Source organism: Rhamphochromis longiceps, linkage group LG14, assembly GCF_057381845.1.
Source record: "Rhamphochromis longiceps isolate RC_006_pf linkage group LG14, R_longiceps_female_GT1.1, whole genome shotgun sequence".
Lineage (NCBI taxonomy): Eukaryota > Metazoa > Chordata > Actinopteri > Cichliformes > Cichlidae > Rhamphochromis > Rhamphochromis longiceps.
Window position 1 is genome coordinate 36,079,634 of NC_140570.1, and position 19,401 is coordinate 36,099,034.

General features: G+C 40.0%; 1 protein-coding gene across 1 annotated transcript in view; it reads right to left on the bottom strand.

Annotated features, from left to right (window-relative positions):
• galnt17 (polypeptide N-acetylgalactosaminyltransferase 17) overlaps window positions 1-14,911 on the bottom strand; it is a 31,275-nt gene extending 16,364 nt beyond the window's left edge. The window contains exons 1-6 of the mRNA XM_085379655.1: window positions 13,718-14,911; window positions 12,462-12,645; window positions 7,171-7,337; window positions 2,185-2,359; window positions 1,103-1,300; window positions 498-615 (exon numbers count right to left, since the gene is read on the bottom strand). Coding sequence (XP_085235781.1) covers window positions 498-615; window positions 1,103-1,300; window positions 2,185-2,359; window positions 7,171-7,337; window positions 12,462-12,645; window positions 13,718-13,961 — 1,086 coding nt within the window. The 5' untranslated portion in view covers window positions 13,962-14,911. The remainder of the gene's footprint in view (window positions 1-497; window positions 616-1,102; window positions 1,301-2,184; window positions 2,360-7,170; window positions 7,338-12,461; window positions 12,646-13,717) is intronic.
• Between the last annotated feature and the right edge of the window lie 4,490 nt (window positions 14,912-19,401).

A 19,401-nucleotide genomic window follows, 5' to 3' on the forward strand; every position in this document is an offset into this window, starting at 1 on the left:
TGAATTTTAGCTGTTTTATTGCATCTGTACACGTTTACTTATCTAGACTTAATTTTGGGGGGAATCTTGATATTTTTGATGACAAGATATAAGAACTTTCCATTTCAGATTCAAGTTATGACCAAGTCAACTCAAAGACAAGTTTTTGTCTTTCTAAAAATATTTGATTGTTTAGCTTGCTGGATAAAAGCCAACACACTCGGGTTGTGAAAATGTTTGACGTTATTTTTTCAGGAAAAATCTAATAACCTTGCAGAAAAACAAAAGACTCTCCAATCTCTCAAAATGTACAGAAACAAACTCCAACCTTCCTGCTCTACGTGACCTATTTATCTCCATTGCCTTGCTGTGAGCTGCTCACACAGGACTGGTCCTCCAGGACTCTTAATGGGGCCTCATTTATCAGTGGTGCCACGCTACGGTGCCCACTGCTCCACTTAAAACCTACAGGGGTAAAGAGGGAGCAGGAACAAGAGGAAACTGGGTGACACACAAACCCTGATGCCTAGTTCGATGTTCTCCCCTCCGTAGACGTCCATGCCTGAGTCGAGTAGACCGAGTTCTCCAAAGTAGTCCCGATTGGCCACAAAGGAGCATCCAATCATGGCAGGCGTCCTGCAGCCAGGAAAACACACTATCATGTGACACTGAGCGTTTGCAAACACCAGAATGTGTTTTTTTGTGGCTTTATCTGATGTTTATTTTGGAGTACTTTTCTACAACCCAAATCTCCACTATGCAAAGTTTCACACTTTATATTTCAGCCTATCTAAACATTTTTGTGCATACTCATGCGATTTATTCTTATTTTTAATTAAAGAATGGAAGGAAATCCAATTTAACACAAATATATGGGTGATAATCAGATAATTAAAATCCTATTTTCACTCTCCACTCTCTAATTTAGGCTGTAATTTTTTTATTGCTTTAATGAAGTCTGGTTTCCCATCAGGAGCTTTTTTTCTTGTTTTCCCCTAATCTTCCCCAAAACTAAAAAAAGAACTTGGTGGCAGTTTTATTGAAAATCTTAAAGAAGTGGAAAAAAATACATCTCAGAAGTGTGAGATCTGTGTTCACGTTTAAATGGGAGAAGCTGGCGTACCTTATTGGTGCAGACATGTCTCCCTCCTCCCACCACTCTTTGGGTGGATTAATGTACATGCACCACAGTTCCCAGTTGTAGCCATGGCCAGAGTTCTCATAGCGCTCCACCTCGAAGGTATCGTGCTTGATGTTGTCGATTGACGGCAAGATAATCCTCTTGTGGTTTTCTTTTATTCTAGCTAGAACTGGTTCTGCCCTGAAAAAAGTGCAAACACACACACACTCACACATTTAGTTGACTTTACTTTGTGCAGAAACAAATTTTATAACATCTTTTAAGAGCACCACTTTTTTCATCCACTTCAGTCAAATAGAAAGTTCCTTGTGTCGTCCCAGTTTTATCACTAATTCTGTTTGATTCAGCCGAGTTGAGCTCTGCAGGGGGCAGTGAGAGAACTGCACGGTATACCTTAAGTTATGCACTGAGCTCGAAAATGAGATCCACAAAAAGACATCAACAGGATGTGGCAGTTGTCTTAGCGGGGTTAATAAGATCCCTCATTGCATGCTAATTTCTTGACAGTATTTAGCCTTTGATTCAGTTCACCACCAAGCGCTCAGCTTTTTTGAATCAGTACAAAACCTTCATTTTTTATGGTTACTAAAAATTTACTTTTACGACAAGTTCTCCAAGAGGGGTCCTGTTTTGGTGTGTGTTTTATGTGTGCTTGTGATGTTTTTTTTAAATAAAATCCATTCAACCTGATCCCACAGCCTCAAGTGTCTCATTTTAAAACTTCTCAGGCGTGAAATAGCTTGGCTCTTCCTTTTATGCAGCTTCAGCTATCCTTTGTCTTTTCTTTCCATGGTTTCTTTGCACTTTGTAGCACTCTTTTAACACTGATACCCAAAGCTCTATTATTGTCATTGTTGTTATCATGAATAAGTTATTCCAATGTTCATACATTTGGCAAAGATATGTTTTTTTCCAGATTTAATTTTGAGTACATGTCATTTTTGTTTTTGAATGCTTTGTTTCACTTTAATTTACACTAAAATAAGCCTTTTTCCAAATACCAAAAATTCACTCCTGACTGTTAATAACACTGTGCTTCCCGCTAGATGATAGGACCCACTCACCATGATGGGGTGAACTCCACATGGGCATCAAAAAATCCTGTCACCTCAGCAGTGGCTACCTTCCAACCCTCGATCCTGGCCCTGATCAATCCCTCTCTCTTTTGGTTCCTTACAATCTTCACCAGGCCGGGATAGCGTTTGTTCACATACTCCTCCAGTGGACCTTTCAGTTGCTCTACAGTTCAGAAAATGAAGATAACACATCAAACAAAACAAGTCAGAAATGCTTATAAAGACTGATCTTTAGTTGATCTTTGAATCTGCAGTTTAGCTTATAATCTGCACATGTATCCTTGAACAGTCTGCCAGCTGGAGTTTTCCAGTATTTGATCTGATGTCAGGACTAATAAAGCCTGAAAAGAATATATCACCATTGCAGCTAAGTTGGCGAGTTTAAGAAGAATCTCTACATGCTAAAGAAAGTGCTTGTATTTTTTTCTTAGCTTCTCTAACATCAGATCCATTGCAGCCCTCTTTACTGAAGAAAGGAGGAAAAAAGAAAAATGCTGTTCCAGAGTCCCCTCTGGCAGCAACAATCAAAGCCTGACACATTATGCCTAGCTTGCATAATTATTTTCATGCAATCATAATAATTGGAATTCATGTCGATAAATATGAAAGGACAGCAGAGTGAGCTTAAGCAACCATTCCCAGTATGACAACTCTTTTGTCTCACTTCTCTCACTGGCAGCCTGCACTCCTTTATAAACCTCACATCAAGCCTTAGTATTGGTTGTGTGAAACAACATGATAAGAACACAAAGGGCAACCCACTAAGCACTAAGCAGTGTTTTTTATTTTTATTTTAGGCTGTCCAGAGACAAAGACCTAAAAAATATTTAATATACCTATGAAAATATACCTACTGTATATATATAATCAAAGCATTTCTTTAGCAAAGTGCACATACTAGCCCTTTTTAAGTTCGTTGACATAAGTGCACTCAAACAGGCCCAATGAGATTGAGGGTTATACCCCAATTATTTGTGTTAGGTTTGTAAGCTTTTCCAAATGAATACACAAAATCAGCAAAACCACCATAAAGAAAGCTTATTTAAATAAAGCTGATATTGGGAGAACAAAGCCCAAGGGGTGGAAAATGAGTAAAAAACCTGTGAAGCAGAGAATAACATGAGGGACTGTTGCAGAGCGCATGAGTGAAACAAGCTCACAGATGAGCTGACAAAGATTGGCAGAAATCACTTTAGAGCAGCCGGGTAATAAGGAACAGGTGAACATAGAGTGGAGCAGATAATTACGAGCAAAAACCCAAACAAATACTTTCAGACAATCCTAAAGCTCTTATGTAGTTGCATAGAGCCATGTGTGAACATTTTGTCTTTACATTTTGCTTCCAAGGAACCGAACTGTCTTTTAATTCTGTAATTTATTTCACGTTCTTCAGGCTTTCTGAAGGTTCTTCAAATTTTTCTTTGGACATCATTTTATTATAATTTTCAGTGCAGTCCTTTATTTGTTTGTTCCTATGAATCATTCACACATAATAAAGGCACCTAACTCAAGGGACAAATTCGTTACTGGCACATTACCAGCAGCTTGTCACAAATACACAATTTGTTTCCTGCACAAAAAATGACAACGATAACACACCAGCAAGGTGATTAGCAAAGAGCTATTAGCCAAAAACTTGACATATGTCAAGAAACTAAACAAGTAGAGGACAAAAGAACTGGCAGCTTAAATAAAAACATCTACAGCAGACGAACAGAATTTGAAAGTTGTGTCCTTAAGAAATAACAAAAAACTGACACACAACCTGAGAGATGCATCTGGCATCTTATGTTTGCAAGTTTCAGTAAACTGCTACATCTATTTCCCATTTTCCTAGCAAAATACAAAGACATGACGGCTTATTAGCTCATCCTATCCTAAATAACCACTAATGTATGCCAACTATTGTCAGCTTTTGCTACACTATCAAAAGCTGAAAACAAACATAAAAAACATACAAATTCATCACCACAACAACACAGTTTATAAATAAAGAAATAAAGAAGCACACATACAAATAGAGAGATGACATAAAAGTTCTCACTCAGCTCCCTGCGGTGCTGTTTTAAGCTCCAACTCACTCTAAACAACACCAACGGGGGTCTACGGCTTCCTGAGCATCAACGACCGCGCCACCTTTGATCTCTCAATCAACTCATCAGCCTTTTCCCTCCGGACCAAAACACTCACAGCCCTTCTTCCTCTGTATCACACACACACACACACACACACACACACACACACACACACACACACACACACACACACACACACACACACACACACACACACACAGAGCAACATTCCTTCAGAGAAAAACACATTTCTCGTGCTCTGTCTTCCATTTCTTTCTCTCTGTTCTCGTACTTCTTTTTTTTCACACATACTCTTCATCACAAACTCATTTCACATGCGTGTTTTTTTTCACATACAAACATATATGGCAAGAGCATGGCGGTGGGTGTCTTTCAGGCAGTAAGAGGGGTAAGCACTATTTGTTAGCTCGCCTCGCCCTGTGCGCCACTGCAATGTCTTCCTCTTTGTGATGGATAGCTGGCTGTCAGCCAACCAGCAGTGTCAAGTGAGAGAACGCCTCAGCTGTCTCAGTCCTTTCACTCTCCCACTGTGTAGCTCCGTGTTTCTTATACTAAGTCCCATTGTTTTATAAGAATGATTAAAATACATCTGTAAGCTGCACTGTCACACATGCTTCTTGATAATGTATAACTTGCTGCATTACCAGATGCCAAAAAGAAATTAACACTCAGACAGCACATTCATGGCTAAGACTAGTTTTTGCGATCCACATCAACACATCCACTTCCATTAAATAAAGCGATCCACATCCACAGCAAAATTTCTTCCTATTCTTTCTTTATCCGCGATGCACCACTCCACCGGGTTTTATAAAATCTCAGCAGGTAGTTATTGTGTATTCTTGCTACAGACAAACAGCACTGACAACAATCATCTGCCAAGGTGATTCTTGGAGTATAAATTACACCAAAAAATACACAAAGAAGTCCAAAAATGTGATAAACATGAATCACGAATGAAACTAGTTCAGAACCAAAGACCCATGTCCAATTTTCTATTTCCTGCTTGGGCAACATTTTGTAAAAACTTCAGCACACAGCACTTTTAGAAAATGATGTACCCTTTGTATAAGAATGAAATCATGTATTTGCGACACTAAAAGCCAATTGGCTTGGGGAGTGAAACTGAAAAGGTAGGGAAGTCAGAAAGTGTTGGGTGTGAGACTAAGGCGTTGTTGGCTTTGATCTTTTCATGGATTTGTTGACAGTACATGAATTAGACATTGGCAGCCTTATCCCCTAAAGCCTCGACTATCTCATCTCTTTCTTCCTGTTTCCTTGTTATTTTTCTTTGCTTTCTGTTGCTTTCCGTTCTGTTAGATTGCTTCTTCTCCCTCTTCTAGATATTCATTGCCTGCGCTCTCTCCCCTCCTCTCTGTCCGACCTCATTTATCTTAGAGCCTCCCTGTCTCTCATCCTTTCCCTTTCTTGATGCCACTTACTCTAATAGCCTGGTTTGCTCTCTGAGCCTCTCCTTCTCATCTCCCTTTTTCTCTGTTCTTCATTGCCCCTCCTTTCACTTTGCCTGTTTTCAAACCCTTCAGCTCTCTTCATTCTTTGACCTTTTCTGTCTTCTACGTCATCCCCTCTTCTCTTATTTTTCTCCACCAACACCTCTTTATCTCTGCTGTGCCTCCCCTCTCCTTTTCACTTTTCCCGATTTATCTCCTCGCCCTCCTCTCATCCCTTGCCGTCTCTTCATCTTCTCACCCTGCCCGGTAAATATGACAGAGACATCTCTCCTGTGACATCCAATTGTGTGTTCTGCCTCTATCTGCCTGTCTGCCTCCACAAACACTTGACACCATCAGTCACCTCAGAAAATGCCTCTTTTCAAAAGCAATGACCACAGCTTTTGTCAAGGAGACACTCGTCCCCATGACATGCAAACACAGCCCCATCAGAAGTCTGATGCCTTTCATCCTTTAGAAACAATGTTTCAATATATCTGCATGTTTAAGTGTAACAGACATGAAAAAAGTATGAACACATGCTTTGTGTTACATTTATAGTGTGTTTGTGTCTCATTGTGATCTGCCCCAAATGATCAGTTAATGTACATGTCTGCATAGTTATGGTTGTTCCCACCCTCAATCCTAGCCCAGGTTCAACAGTAGCCATGTCTACTAAAACATAATTACTGGGAACAAAAATGTGCTTTGGTGTGTTGCTATATTTAGTTTATTAAAGTCCTTTTATGTCTTGCTTTCAGCTCCTTTATCACAGTGAAGCTGGGTCAGATTAGGACACAAATTTGTCATGCCAAAGTCAAAGAGGGTAGCTCTATAGGAGACTGTGTATGCAATAATCTTCAAACAATACTGGTTTTAGAGGGCTGTAATGCTTTGCCCTAGTTTCCAATGATTGTTTTGACATTTGTAAAACAAGTCTTTTGCCTGGTTGTAACTTCAATCTACAAAACTCGCTTACACAAACTCAGAAGCATTTAAAAAAGTAAAAATAAAGAAAATACTACACATATATCTAAAAACTGGAATCCTTGATGCTGACAGATTGAAATCATTTCTTTGTAACATTGACAAGAATATTTGTTTTCATATGCCGATGCCTGTATGAGAAAAAGTATTCAAATATTCTCTTTTTCACTCACTAGTTTCAGTTTTATAATATAAAACTTAATTATATAATTATATTCACGTTACATGATACTTATTGTATAAGATAATTATTTCTGGGATGCTGAATGACAATTTGATGTGTATTTTGTTGCTTTCAGTAGAAATCCTGCTGATGACTCAGTGGATTTTAGATGGAAATTCTGTGTTTCACTCACTATAAACCATCTTCTAATCAGAGGGCGAAAAAGCCACTCTTCTTATTTGGTATTAGCTGAAGAAAATATTTAATCTATACTGACCGTCATCGCTGTTGTCGTCCACCAGGATGACCTCCTTGAGCAAGTGCGCCGGTGTGTGATTGACAGCTGAGTGGACTGAGCGCAGGATCACCGACAGAGCCTCATTGACGAAGATGAAGATGAGGGAGATTTGGGGAAGGTCTCTTGAGTAGCTGACCTTTCTACATCTGTAGAAAGACACGACACAACACCTGTAAACTACTTGCATTAAGTAATACGAGGTGCCAGTGGAGCACTAGAGTGATGGTTTGGGAAAATTAGTCTACAAAGTTATACAATTAAAAAGACAATCATGATTTTGTATTGATGAGCCCATTTACCATGATTTCTAACATTTCTGATCAATTGAATGTTATATTAAATAACAAGGAATATGCCTTTCTTTTTAAAAAATGAGGACATTTCTCAGTGAACCTTAATTTTTGAGTGCTCGCATATTTAATTTTGAATTTGTAAAAAAGACCAAACTACCTCCATAGAGCTGCTGACGTCTTGTTCAATGGGGCTGAAAGGCAGAGCAAGTGCCGCTTCCTGTTCAACTATAATCGCAAGGATTTTTTTTCCACATTGGCCTTTTAACTGCATGTGCTGCTTCAGATAGAAACCCTATTTTTAAGTTGTTTTGTTTAAACAACTCTAATGAAGCGGAAAGCGGCAGGGTGAGGCTTTGGCTCTAAGTTTAGCACATGTGGGAAAGGAAGGGGCTTCTTTTATTGTCTCCTTTTCACATCTTTTTTTCTTTTATCGATTATCTTATTTCCTCTGTGAAATAATAGCTAATTAGAAGTTATTCTATAACAAATCCAGTGTTTTCAATTCACGAGGTTGGAGAACACTTTTTTAGGGTTTTTGGCAGGAAACCATTAGAAAACAGAAGGCAACATTAACAAGATTAACCACGAAGAACTGGGACATTTGTCACCTTTTTTCTCCTTCTGATACAATATTGCAAAAGTCTTGAGGCATCCTCATTTCTTTATATTCTGCTGGGAAAATGGGAAATAGGCAGAGCAATTCACTGAAACGTGCAAACATAAATGGAAATACAGTACATAAGGCAAAAATGTACTTGAAAGTCAATATTTGGTATGGCCACCTTTACTATCGAACATAGCCTGAACTCTCTCTTTCCTGAACACACTGCTTTAATAAATGTTGAGGTCTGGGCTCTGGGGAGGCCAATCCATGACTGATCTAGGTATACGTTTACTGCATTCACCGTGTGTTTGGGATCATTGTCGTAATTAATAAAAATATGCCTTTTCCAACTAGATGCTTTTCAGCTGGGACTGCATGATTGATGAAAATCTTAATATGTGGTTCATATTTCCATCAGCTTTCTCAAGATTCCCAACACCACTGGCAGAGCCTTCATCGTGTTTTACAGACGGATGTAAACACCCTCTGTTGGAGTCATATCAACAATTATTTGAACCAAAAATGTCAAATATGAATTCATAATGCTGTAAGACCTGTTGCCACTGATATAGTCCAGTTCTCGTGTAATTTACCATACCTCAGCCTTTTCTCCCTGTTTCTCTTCACTAAAAATGGCTTCCTGACAGCCTTCCACTGAGACCATTTCTGATGAGGCTTCAGCAAACAGCAGATGGATCCATTAAAGGGCCAGTGCATCTCTCAGGTACTTCAGGTCTTTGCTTTTCTTTATCTTTTTCTACATCTTAAGGACATGATTTTCAGATACAGTTCATCTGCTGTACAGAGTTATTTAGTCCTGCTACTTTTCCAGTTTCCTCAATTTTTTTAAGGACTCACAGCACGCCAGATTTTTGGGAACCACCTAGTTGGTTCAAAATGTTATTTTTACCTATCAGATTTTGTTATCTTTTAGATTCTTAAAGATTCAACTAAACGAAAAGAAAATCTGGCTCCTTGAAAGCAAAATGTTTTTAAAAATTAGGCACATCTGAATATTTTTTGCACTGTGCCGTATATGTGACAGAGAGGATTCCAGAAGATCCCTTAGGTTCACATGAATAAGGCTTAAAAAAAACTACAAACATGATCACAGTCTAGTGGAAATATAAAATGTCCAAAAACATATTTTAAACCCCTATATTACAATCATGGAGGGGATATACTGCATGTACATACACTGCAGGTAGGAGATACTACAGCAATTTTGTTAATACAAATTGAGAACAGGAGGAGGCAGTGACGGTGCAATCAGCGTAACCAGTTCCAGCAGTGTGTAGGAGATAGAAGGGAACAGCATGAATGATTGCAAAAGTGGGAGTGTGAACTTGTCACTTTACAAGTACAGCTTCATTGATTAATTGATTAATTACTGTTTAACTCCTCTCTGGAGGGGAGAGGGAGGGGAAACAGGAGGACAAAGGAGGGGGGAACAACTAAGCTGTAGTGCCTCTTCACCTCACTGTACAATACCTTGTGCAATACTTTTTGTAAATAGTCAACAGTGCAATAGACTCAATACTTGAAATGTGCAATTCACTTGTATTTTTATTTTTTATTCCTATTTATTCTATTTATCCCCTTTGTATATTTTATTTATATTTGTCTCTGTATTTATATATGTGTGTGTGTGTGTGTGTGTATATATATATATATATATATATATATATATATATATATAACAATTCTGTAACTGTAACTTCGGTCGTTGCTGTGCTTTTTGGAAGTCGAATTTCCCAAAGGAACCCACCCGAGGGATTAATAAAGTTCTATCTTATCTTATCTTATCTTAATCTGAGTATGACTGTGATTATGGCTGTAGGAGTCAGCTCATCAGCTGATGGCCATCCTAATGGCACTTATCAGACTTAACATCACTACAAACTAATGCTGTCACATCTATGATCGGTATTGATGTGCAGTACGAGTCCACTTTTATTTCTACACATGTACCACATTGCTGAAAAGAGAAGCAAGTTTAATAACCCTAGAAAAGCTGAGCAGGTTGACAGAAGATCATTTAAAATGCTGTTTTTATTTTTTCCTATTTCTGTTTCTCTTGCTCCTCTCATACTTCTCCACAATCTCCTTCAGTCAAACAGAGTAGACTCCTCTGACCCCAGCTTACATGCTGTCTATGTCTGAAAATGCCGCACCCCAACGTGCTTCACTGGCCACATTGATCGAAGCAACATAAAAGACCTTCTAGAAGAAAAATGAGGGCACTGGAATTTCATCTAGACCAAGGATCCAGTCTTTCTTGTCATCAGTGATTTTCAAAAAAAGGGTCTGTGACTTGCTTCACTATCAGCTAGCTGGAAGCTACAAACCCTTAACTAAGAATTACTGAAGACATAATACACACGGCTGTTTGTATATGACGATAAGACATGAAGACCATACACATAGAAACGTGCAGTCATTACATAAATAAAACCATGTGCAAACGTGAGGTAAGCATTTTGTACCCAGGCACTGACTTACACATGCACACACAGCACACTGTGAATGTGTGCGTGAACGCCTGCTGACCGATGTCAAACCAAGACTTATAGTGCAACTTCATCAGATATGAGCATAAGAGGCTGGGGGAGAGTAATAAAGACTAAAAGGGGGGGACGTGAAATATATGGAAAAATGAGCCAAAGGATTCATGTATGCTGTGAAAAGCAGCTGGTACAATAAGAGAGCCACCAAAGCACATACTCGACCCAAACCTCTGCACCTCTGTGCATATACTGTTACTACCTAATACTATAGGGTTGGGATTTTCCTATGATAAACTAAAAATGCAAAACTATAGCATATCGAGCACAGATGAGGCTGCCTGGGAGAGCTGCGTTACACCACTGTGCCCCCTTATAATGGCTGTGCTCTACACATGCATGGATATGATTAGACATGACTAGTCTGCTGATTGCCACACAGATGTGAATTACTCAGTTACTGTGAAGCATGAATGAAACAGCTGATACCAATCAGCTAATGCAAGGCCAACCTCAGTGCTCTATGCAAAAGTGTGGGCACTCCTGGGAAAATCACACGTTTATCAATTCACTTATTCAACAAAGAGCAGTTTGACACAGCATATCTCTGATGCACACCTTTCCATGATGAACAAATTGGATCCTTGGATTCAAACAAATATCTAGACTCAGATTTGTTTGGGTTATTGCCTTAAAAACATCAAGATAAAGTCTCTCATTTTTATTATTGATATTTGATAGTTTTTGTTTGTTTGTTTTTAAAACATAAAAAAAAAATTACATTTTGAGCTACCTCACAATGGTAAAGAATCCAGAACCAGGCCGACTCTAGAAGTCAATCCTTTCTACGTTAAGCCAGCCCCTTAAATTAAATTTTAATGCACATTCATGCTTCACTTTTTGAGCTATACTGCTATCAAACAAACAAACAAAACCAATGAGCAATCATTTATTCAGTTGTTAAATATACGTCACTTTTTATTTTAGGATCTTAGAAATAGGACTGGAGCATGTGCAAACATTTGGGCTGGGCTATAAAATAGTGAGAAGTCATTAAGTCGTAAGGCTGGAGGCAGGTCAAAAATTCTCATCTGAAGTTCGCAGCTGATGGCATTTCCAGAGTTGATCAAATCTATGAGTCGTCGAACCTTGTGGTGACACTCAACAGCTCTGGGCTCCTCTTAACAGATGACTAAGGATCAGAAAATGAACCTATCTAATGCCTACAAAGCAGGGTGGTGCTATAAAAATATCAAAGTGCTTCCAGCTTGCAATTTCACCAGATGAAATAACATAATGAAAAGGGAGTTGAGGGGCACAGTGGAAGTTAAGACAAGATCTGCGAGAGTAGAGAAACTCTGGTGAAACTGAATATTTTCTGGGGAGAAATGAAAAACAAATCTTACATATGGTCGCAAAAAAGTCAACATCTTCAGTATGCAAGCACAACATTTGGATAATGCAGGCAATAAGTTTTAAGACTCATTAGCTGAGTATTACTGACGTGTGTGTGGGGGCTATATTTAGAAAATAAATAACACTGCATTAACATTAAAAGGTGTGTTATCTGAGACTGAATTTATTCATACATCCACACGTACATCAGTTTTTACTGGAGCAAAATAAAAATTAGGACTGTTTTCAGGGAGTTCTACATTATCCAAAGCAACTGAGACACTGATTATGGAAAAATTATGCTGCTCATGTATTTTCTTTTTAATGCTGAAACGACCCCAAGTGAAACGTCAACCGTGTCCACTGTGTTAGGCTCGAGGAGGCTATCTCAGAAGCAAAGAAAAAAATGTAAAATTTGGATGACTCAACCATCTGAAGCGCAATTTAAAGTTTCCTCACTTGACTTGTACTCACTTGCTAGGCCGATGGTCTGGTATTGTGCGATCCAGAGAAATTCTGTCACTGAGGTAGGCATTATAGCCGTACTTCTCCCTAAGGTATTTAGCGTCACTCTCCTCAGCCGGTGACAGCGTGGCGGGGAGGCCGCCTTTACCCCGACCCCCAAAGCCCTCAATCAGGCCCAGAGATTTGGACAGACCTAAGCAAGGCAAACAAGAGAAGATTACATGTCAGGATCCTTTAGTGTGCCTGAGTCACTCTCCTCTCAGTAATGCATTATACTGCCCACAGCTGATAGCCTGCCTTACCATCACAGCTCCAAACTCACATGAATATACAGTATTTTGTCAGTGGCTGTCAAAACAGGTGAACTTCTGGGCCGAGTTCATTAGAACCAGAGTTGGCGCAGAGTCACAGAGAATATCTTCAATCTATGGACACAATTTACAAATAGGATGTGTGAAATATTCCCAATCCAAACCCTCCTATCCATTCTGAGGTCAGTAAGCCTTCATTTAATGATGGGGAAGAAAATTAAACTCTAAACATAGGCTAAACTACACAAGTGAAGGATTTAAAGCTTTCGCTCTGTCTGTAGGGGGGACAGAGAACAAACACATACCACACCATCCTTCACAGTGTTTGAACCTCTGTGTTGGCAAACATCCGGCATCCTGAAGACACCAGAACCCTGAAAGCTCCTTCTCGGAAGTTAACATTAAACTCTAACCTCCCGGAGTGCAATAAAGACATTGTCTTTTCAGAGATTAATTAAAGTACAATTCTGGATAACCTTACTACTGTTGCAGGGAAAATCAATTCACTGGATCCTATTGTAAACAGCCCCATGTATCCATTTAAACCCAAACCCGACACACTTGTATTTAAAATTAAACGTTTTATTGGAAACTTAATTACCATTGGTGATCTCTGCTGCTCTACGCTGGAGTATTAAATATGCTTGGTAGTTGCTGACTCTTTCTTCAGTGGTTCAGTAGATGTAGACTTTCTAACAGAGAGCACACTCTCATCATGCATGACCCATAATTACTGAAATAATGTGAGAGGAGTGCCAGATCCAGCAGCTGACTGTTAGACAATATTAGGGACAATGCAGGGAGGCTTATTCATTAGTTTCTAACATGTCATGTCAGGGCTCCAGAGGGAGTAAAAAAAAAGTCAGACAACACTGACTTTTAACTTTTTCAGATTCCTTGAGGGGAAATCAAGTTGACACGTTCTTTCACTTTAAATGTTAACGTGCTCTTTACCGTTTAGCTGCCTGTACACCACGTCCTCCAGAGAGCTGAGCCTTTTCAGCAGCACCTCATGGCTGACGCTGGGCCCCTGTGCCGTCCCGTTGCCCCGGGCTCTCTTCCCATCACCCGCGGCCTCTGGACCGGTGGTCTGGATGCTGCGTGCGTTGTTGCACTTGGCCCAGAAAGTAATGAACCCGGCAACCGCGAGCACGTTCAGCACCAGTAAGACCCTCCATCTTCTGAACACAAAAGCCATTAAAAAGTCACCAGTGTCCGGGCTTCCAGTGCGTAAGAGGTCAGGAGGAGGGACAGTCTCAGGAGAAACCTGAGGCGCGTTATAGTTACAATGCGCCAACTATGCATGCGCCCTTCACCCTGACTTCAGAGAAGTGTGACAGAAAGCAATGCTCTCAACCGCGGTGTGTGTAGCTGTCTCAGTCCGCAGCCGCAGCAGTATACACTCGCCCCGTAACGTGTCGAGATTCAGGTCTTCTTTGCCTTGCGTTGCGTGGAAAGCTGCAGGGATAATTCACATCAACAGACCTTACGAGAGCTGCAGAAACTCACAGTTTTTTTTCTCCACTTCTGAGCAAGTGCACGGATTCTCGACATAAGCTGCGCTCTTACCATTTGACACGGGTTATTCTAGGTTGCATCCCCCTTCTGATGAAATTCGGGGCGCCTGGCCATCGGCTTTCATCCGTGTCACCGCCACTTCGAGCCTTGCTTTACAATCATGTAAGACAAAGATACGAGCATATGTTGGGCTTGAGGAACAGATACTCCTAAATAATTTAACAGAGAGGAGAATATCAAGTGTGTCTTTTTTTTTACCCTCTCCTTTGCGTCTAACACAAGTCGGCAGTGATGCGACTGAAGCGGGCAGCGCGCAAAAAAATTCTCTCGCGGATGCTCAATGAAAACCTTCTTAATGTTCACTCCAAATTTCTGCTCCTTGTCTTGTTCGCACGTCGTCTTTTACTCCCGACACTCGTTAATCACAGTGAAACGTAACTGAGGAGACTGTGCGGATAATGAGCGGAGGGCAGCGATTCCGGGGATGCAGCATCCTCTCCCCGGTGAAGGTAGTCCGGAAACGCAGCAGCGGCAACAGAAGCAAAGAAAAACGACGCTTTCTTGTTATTCTCTAAGCGCTTCTTGTTTGTTGTGCTCTGTTATTTCCTCTAATTCTCCCTACAGTGTGTACAGCCCTCATCAGGAACGCAGGAATCAATCCGGCACCGTTTCACTTACAGCAGGTCAGGGTGGTGGTGGGTGGGGTGTCTGCTTACTGGCACCCAATTAGCTGCAATTATCCAACATTAAATACTGGATTTTACAGCAGGTCACAAAACGTGGCACAGTTTTAATTGATAATTTCACCACAGGAGTCTGAACAGTTTTTTCTTTTTCTTTTACACATCTGTTTCACACATGTCGTTAAAATCACAAAACCCGAATAGACAGTAACCCAGTTCTGCTTCTATACTAAATTCTCTCACGTGGCGTTCCTGTTATTTTCTCTAGTTCTCGGTTTAAAATAAGATCTTCCACTACTGAGCAGGTGAAATGAGAAACCAGCAATAAAATTATAGTAGCCTGTGTTATTATGATTTTTTATTGTAACAAAACTGCAAAAAAATGTCTTCTAATTTTACGCATAAAGTCAGTAAATTTAAATATAAAAAATGAAAGCTGATTAAATTTTATCGACACATTTTGGATGGTGTTTTGCAGGCGCTGCCTAATTACATCCTAAGGAACTTGGAAAGAAAACCGACTGGACTTCTTTAAGTTTCTTGAAGACGTTTCACCCTCTCATCCCAGAACCTTCTTCAGTTATAAGACCAAATGGCGGAGAGCAGGTGTTTAAGTCCAAGTGGAAGTTCACCCATTATTCACGTGTCTCATCACATGAGCCGAGGTGGGAAAAGGGTGTGGGTCATTGTCGGCAAAGGTTTCCCGTAAAAACATTGTGAGACCTTGCCTCACCCTATCATGTGACTTCTTGAGATCAGCTGATGCAAGATGTCACATCTGCTCATGATCACCTTTCTGGTCGTTTTATATTTTTCCATTTCTACATAACTGCAGAAACAGTTGTCACTTTCTCACAAAGCTCTTGCTGATGGTCTTGCAGCCCATTTCAGCCTTTGCAGGTTGATCTAGTCCCTGATGTCCTGTGATAGCTCTTTGGTCTTGACTATGTTGGTGAAGAGGTTGGAATGTAAGAATCTGATTCTCACAGGTGTGTTTTATCCATGTAACAAGCTGGTATCAGGAGTATCAATAACTGATTGAGTGATTGATTGAAATCTCTGTGCCACGTGGGTAATCTGTGGGAGTCAGAATTCTGGCTAGGATGTAAAGGATTACATACTTATTTCACTCAATGACATGTTTTTTTCTGGATTTTTGGTCTCTCGTGGTCTTGGAGTGTCTCTCTTCATTAAAATTAAATACCAAAAAAGTTAGCGACTATTCATTTAAGCTAGCAAACTTACACATTCAGCAGGGGACTGAATGATTATTTCCTCAATTATAGTTCCAGCTAATATATAAAGTTCAGTCAGGTTTTAGACCAGGATACTCTACCGATACTGCTCTTACGTACCTTTGTAAGATTTAATATGACTTGTGGTTTGTACACTGGTTCTGTTTTAATAATCTTCCAAAGGCTTTTGAGACTCTGGATCATTCTACAAACAAAATTAGAAGCCACAGGTTTACAGAATATATTTGTAAGATGTTAAAACAGTTAAATGCTCCAATGAGGGCAGACTATTTCACATAAAAACTGCTCCATCATATTTTGTGGCATTGCCTCGCTCTCTCATGGTATCCACATTTGTCACGTTACTCCAAATGTCTTTTTTTTTTTTAAACAAAATGAAGACTACATAATTTTAATATGTTTTTTTAAGTGAAGTCTATTAGCATTATGTGATGGTTAAATAACATGTAATATTTGATCTTGATCTTCATGATTACTTTTTGCTGCTCCTTATTCTGGTATTTACTGCATGTACTGTATCATGGGCTTAATTTATATATGTTTTTTCTGAGATATGTACAGATAAAAAATACAGTTAATCATTTATAATCAAGCTATAAAATAGCAAAAAGGGTTCTATCCTTTTTTATCTTGTACTAGTGGTTCCCAAACTGTAGGGCACAGCATTAGTTGAGCACAGAGTCAATGCAGGGGATTCATGGATGATCAGGACCCAAACTAAGCTGAATGAATATGCTTTATGACTTTATTTAGCATGTTTAGTATAGTCCTCATAACAAGGTCTACCTCCACATGGTGGACCATGCGGTCGTCCCCCCCCACCCCCACCCCCACCCTCCCCGTACTCCACTGAATGTGCCAAACCCAAATTCAGATAATCAGAAAGAAAACCACACTGAGGTAGTTTACTTGTAGATGTACTGTTGAATTAAAGCAATAAAAACACAGCACTGTGAGCTTGTGCAGAAATGGGTCACCCAGATAGCTGGTATGAATCAAGAAGCTTGGTAACTCTGCAGCTTACTGAGAGACACGCCAACTGTGATCTGCAGGCAACTTGTGAGAAGAGAGTGTCTGTATGCGTATGTGAAACCGAGAAAGACTGAGAAAAAGAGAGACCTAGTGAGTTCAAAACCAACGCTAGATAGTGTGAGACGAATCAAGAGACAAATGGAAAAAAACATCAAGGGAAAAGCAGAGAAGAGCATCAGTGAGATGCACAGAGGAAAGGGGAAAAGAGAGTTTTTAGAAAAGGTGGGTGGAGAGACACTGGGGAGGAATCAAAATTCAAAGGAAAAAAATTCCTAAAGCAGTAGAGAGAGACACGCTGAGATGGAGGGGAGAACAAAAGACAGGAATGTAAAAGGGAGAGATTGTGTGACAGCAACACAGAAGGCAACTGGGTGCAAAAAAAAGTAGGTGTAAGAGTAGACTTGACTTGATATTAGAGGAACGAGTGAGCATGATAGGCTCAACTCAAGGACTCCCGTCAGCCCCTCAAGTTGCTGTCGAGAAGCTAGTCAAGTGGTGGACAGTTCAGGGCTGAAGCAGACAAGTTGAAGCAAATATCACCACTGAAAAAGAATAAAGACTCTAAGCTGGCTGTGCTCGAGGGAGCCAATCAATTCCATGTTTTTACGTGTCTGTCAGTGTTTATGTTTGCTTTATTTGCCTCGCTATCTTTAGAGCGTGCACTACATTTTGTTGTGAGCAAACACATTTCCCTGGCTGGTCTTGCGGTGCAGTCTGAGCTGAGCGTATACACCAGAAAGAGAGGCTGAAAAGAAATCTAACACTAGGCAGGCAGTTTTTAAACATACAAGGTGCATTCTGCAAAGTTCAGTTTCAGATTTGGAAAACCACTCCAATGTACACAGAGACATAACGCGCTCATCACATATTCATATAATAAAGAGCACTGATGCATTAGCCTACTGCAGAACACAGGTATCGTATTGTATGCGTCACAGAATATTGAAATACACAGTTACTGGAGTTTATATACTGTGTGCTACATAATGAACACAAGCAGGACTAAAAGAAAGAATAGTTCACTACTATTACAAGATTGTGCAAATACTAGTGTTATTAGTATTTGCACACTGTATACATTTATAATCTTCCATCTCAAGAGCTTTTTATACATTTTTTCAAAGTAGGGGTAATCTTTGTATGAAAAAGACTTATTTTAGACTACATGTGCCTATATTTACAGACAGTGCAAAACCATTCCTATTATTTGATTGACCACATATCAAAACTGTGTGTTTGAAAAACATTTCCTGCATCAGGAATCTTTTGCTTATTGTTTCTTTAATCAAAATAACTAAAAAATACCCGCGTTGACGTGCAGGACTGTTGACCGTGAAAAAGGATGGTCCACATCGTTCTACTGCGGGGCAGGGAAGAAGAAGCAGAGAACAAAATCAGCAGGAAACTATGTGAGGTCAAGGGTGGACTTTGAGTGATAAGGGAGATTTCACCCCAGTATGTAACTCTGGCACACGGGTGACATAACTGTTCTAAAAGTTATCCCTGGGCTTATACCTCTGCACAAGTTAATACCATTCTCCACGAGACTTTACGAGTTGCTGAGCAGGATTTGAGTGTGATGAAGTTAATCACAGTGCAGTGGGGAGGGGGAAGAGTCATTAAAAAAATGAGAGCTTCCTCTTTTAGCATGGGCTTATTTCATTTATGCAGTGGCGCTGGTCCCGTGGGACTCTATCGTGATCTCGGCTGGCTTTGGCGGATGCAAAGACAAATTGACCTTCACGCCGGATCGACTGGAGTGGGTGTTTCTTTTCTAGTGGATCAGAGTGGGTATGCAGAATGTGTTAGCCAGGTGGCCCTGCTTGGCTAATAAGCACAGTCAGAGAGCTGACGGGTATTTTAGGCCAGTCACTACCAGGTTCTTTGGCCACTTACAAAAGAAATTTTATGGTGTGTTTGGTCACCGGTGGTTTGAAATTGACCCACAAGGCAACACATAAAATGATTTTATATTAAAAAAAAAAATCACATATCTAACACTCCAAACCTTTGATTTAGGATCATCTGGTTTGTGTGTATGTATCGCTGAACCTCTCTAAATCCTCAGCCGAACTCAGCCTCCATGGGTGAATCAGGAGATGAGCATTTCTTACTGTTTCCTCTCTAATGCTCAGTGACAGTGTCACAG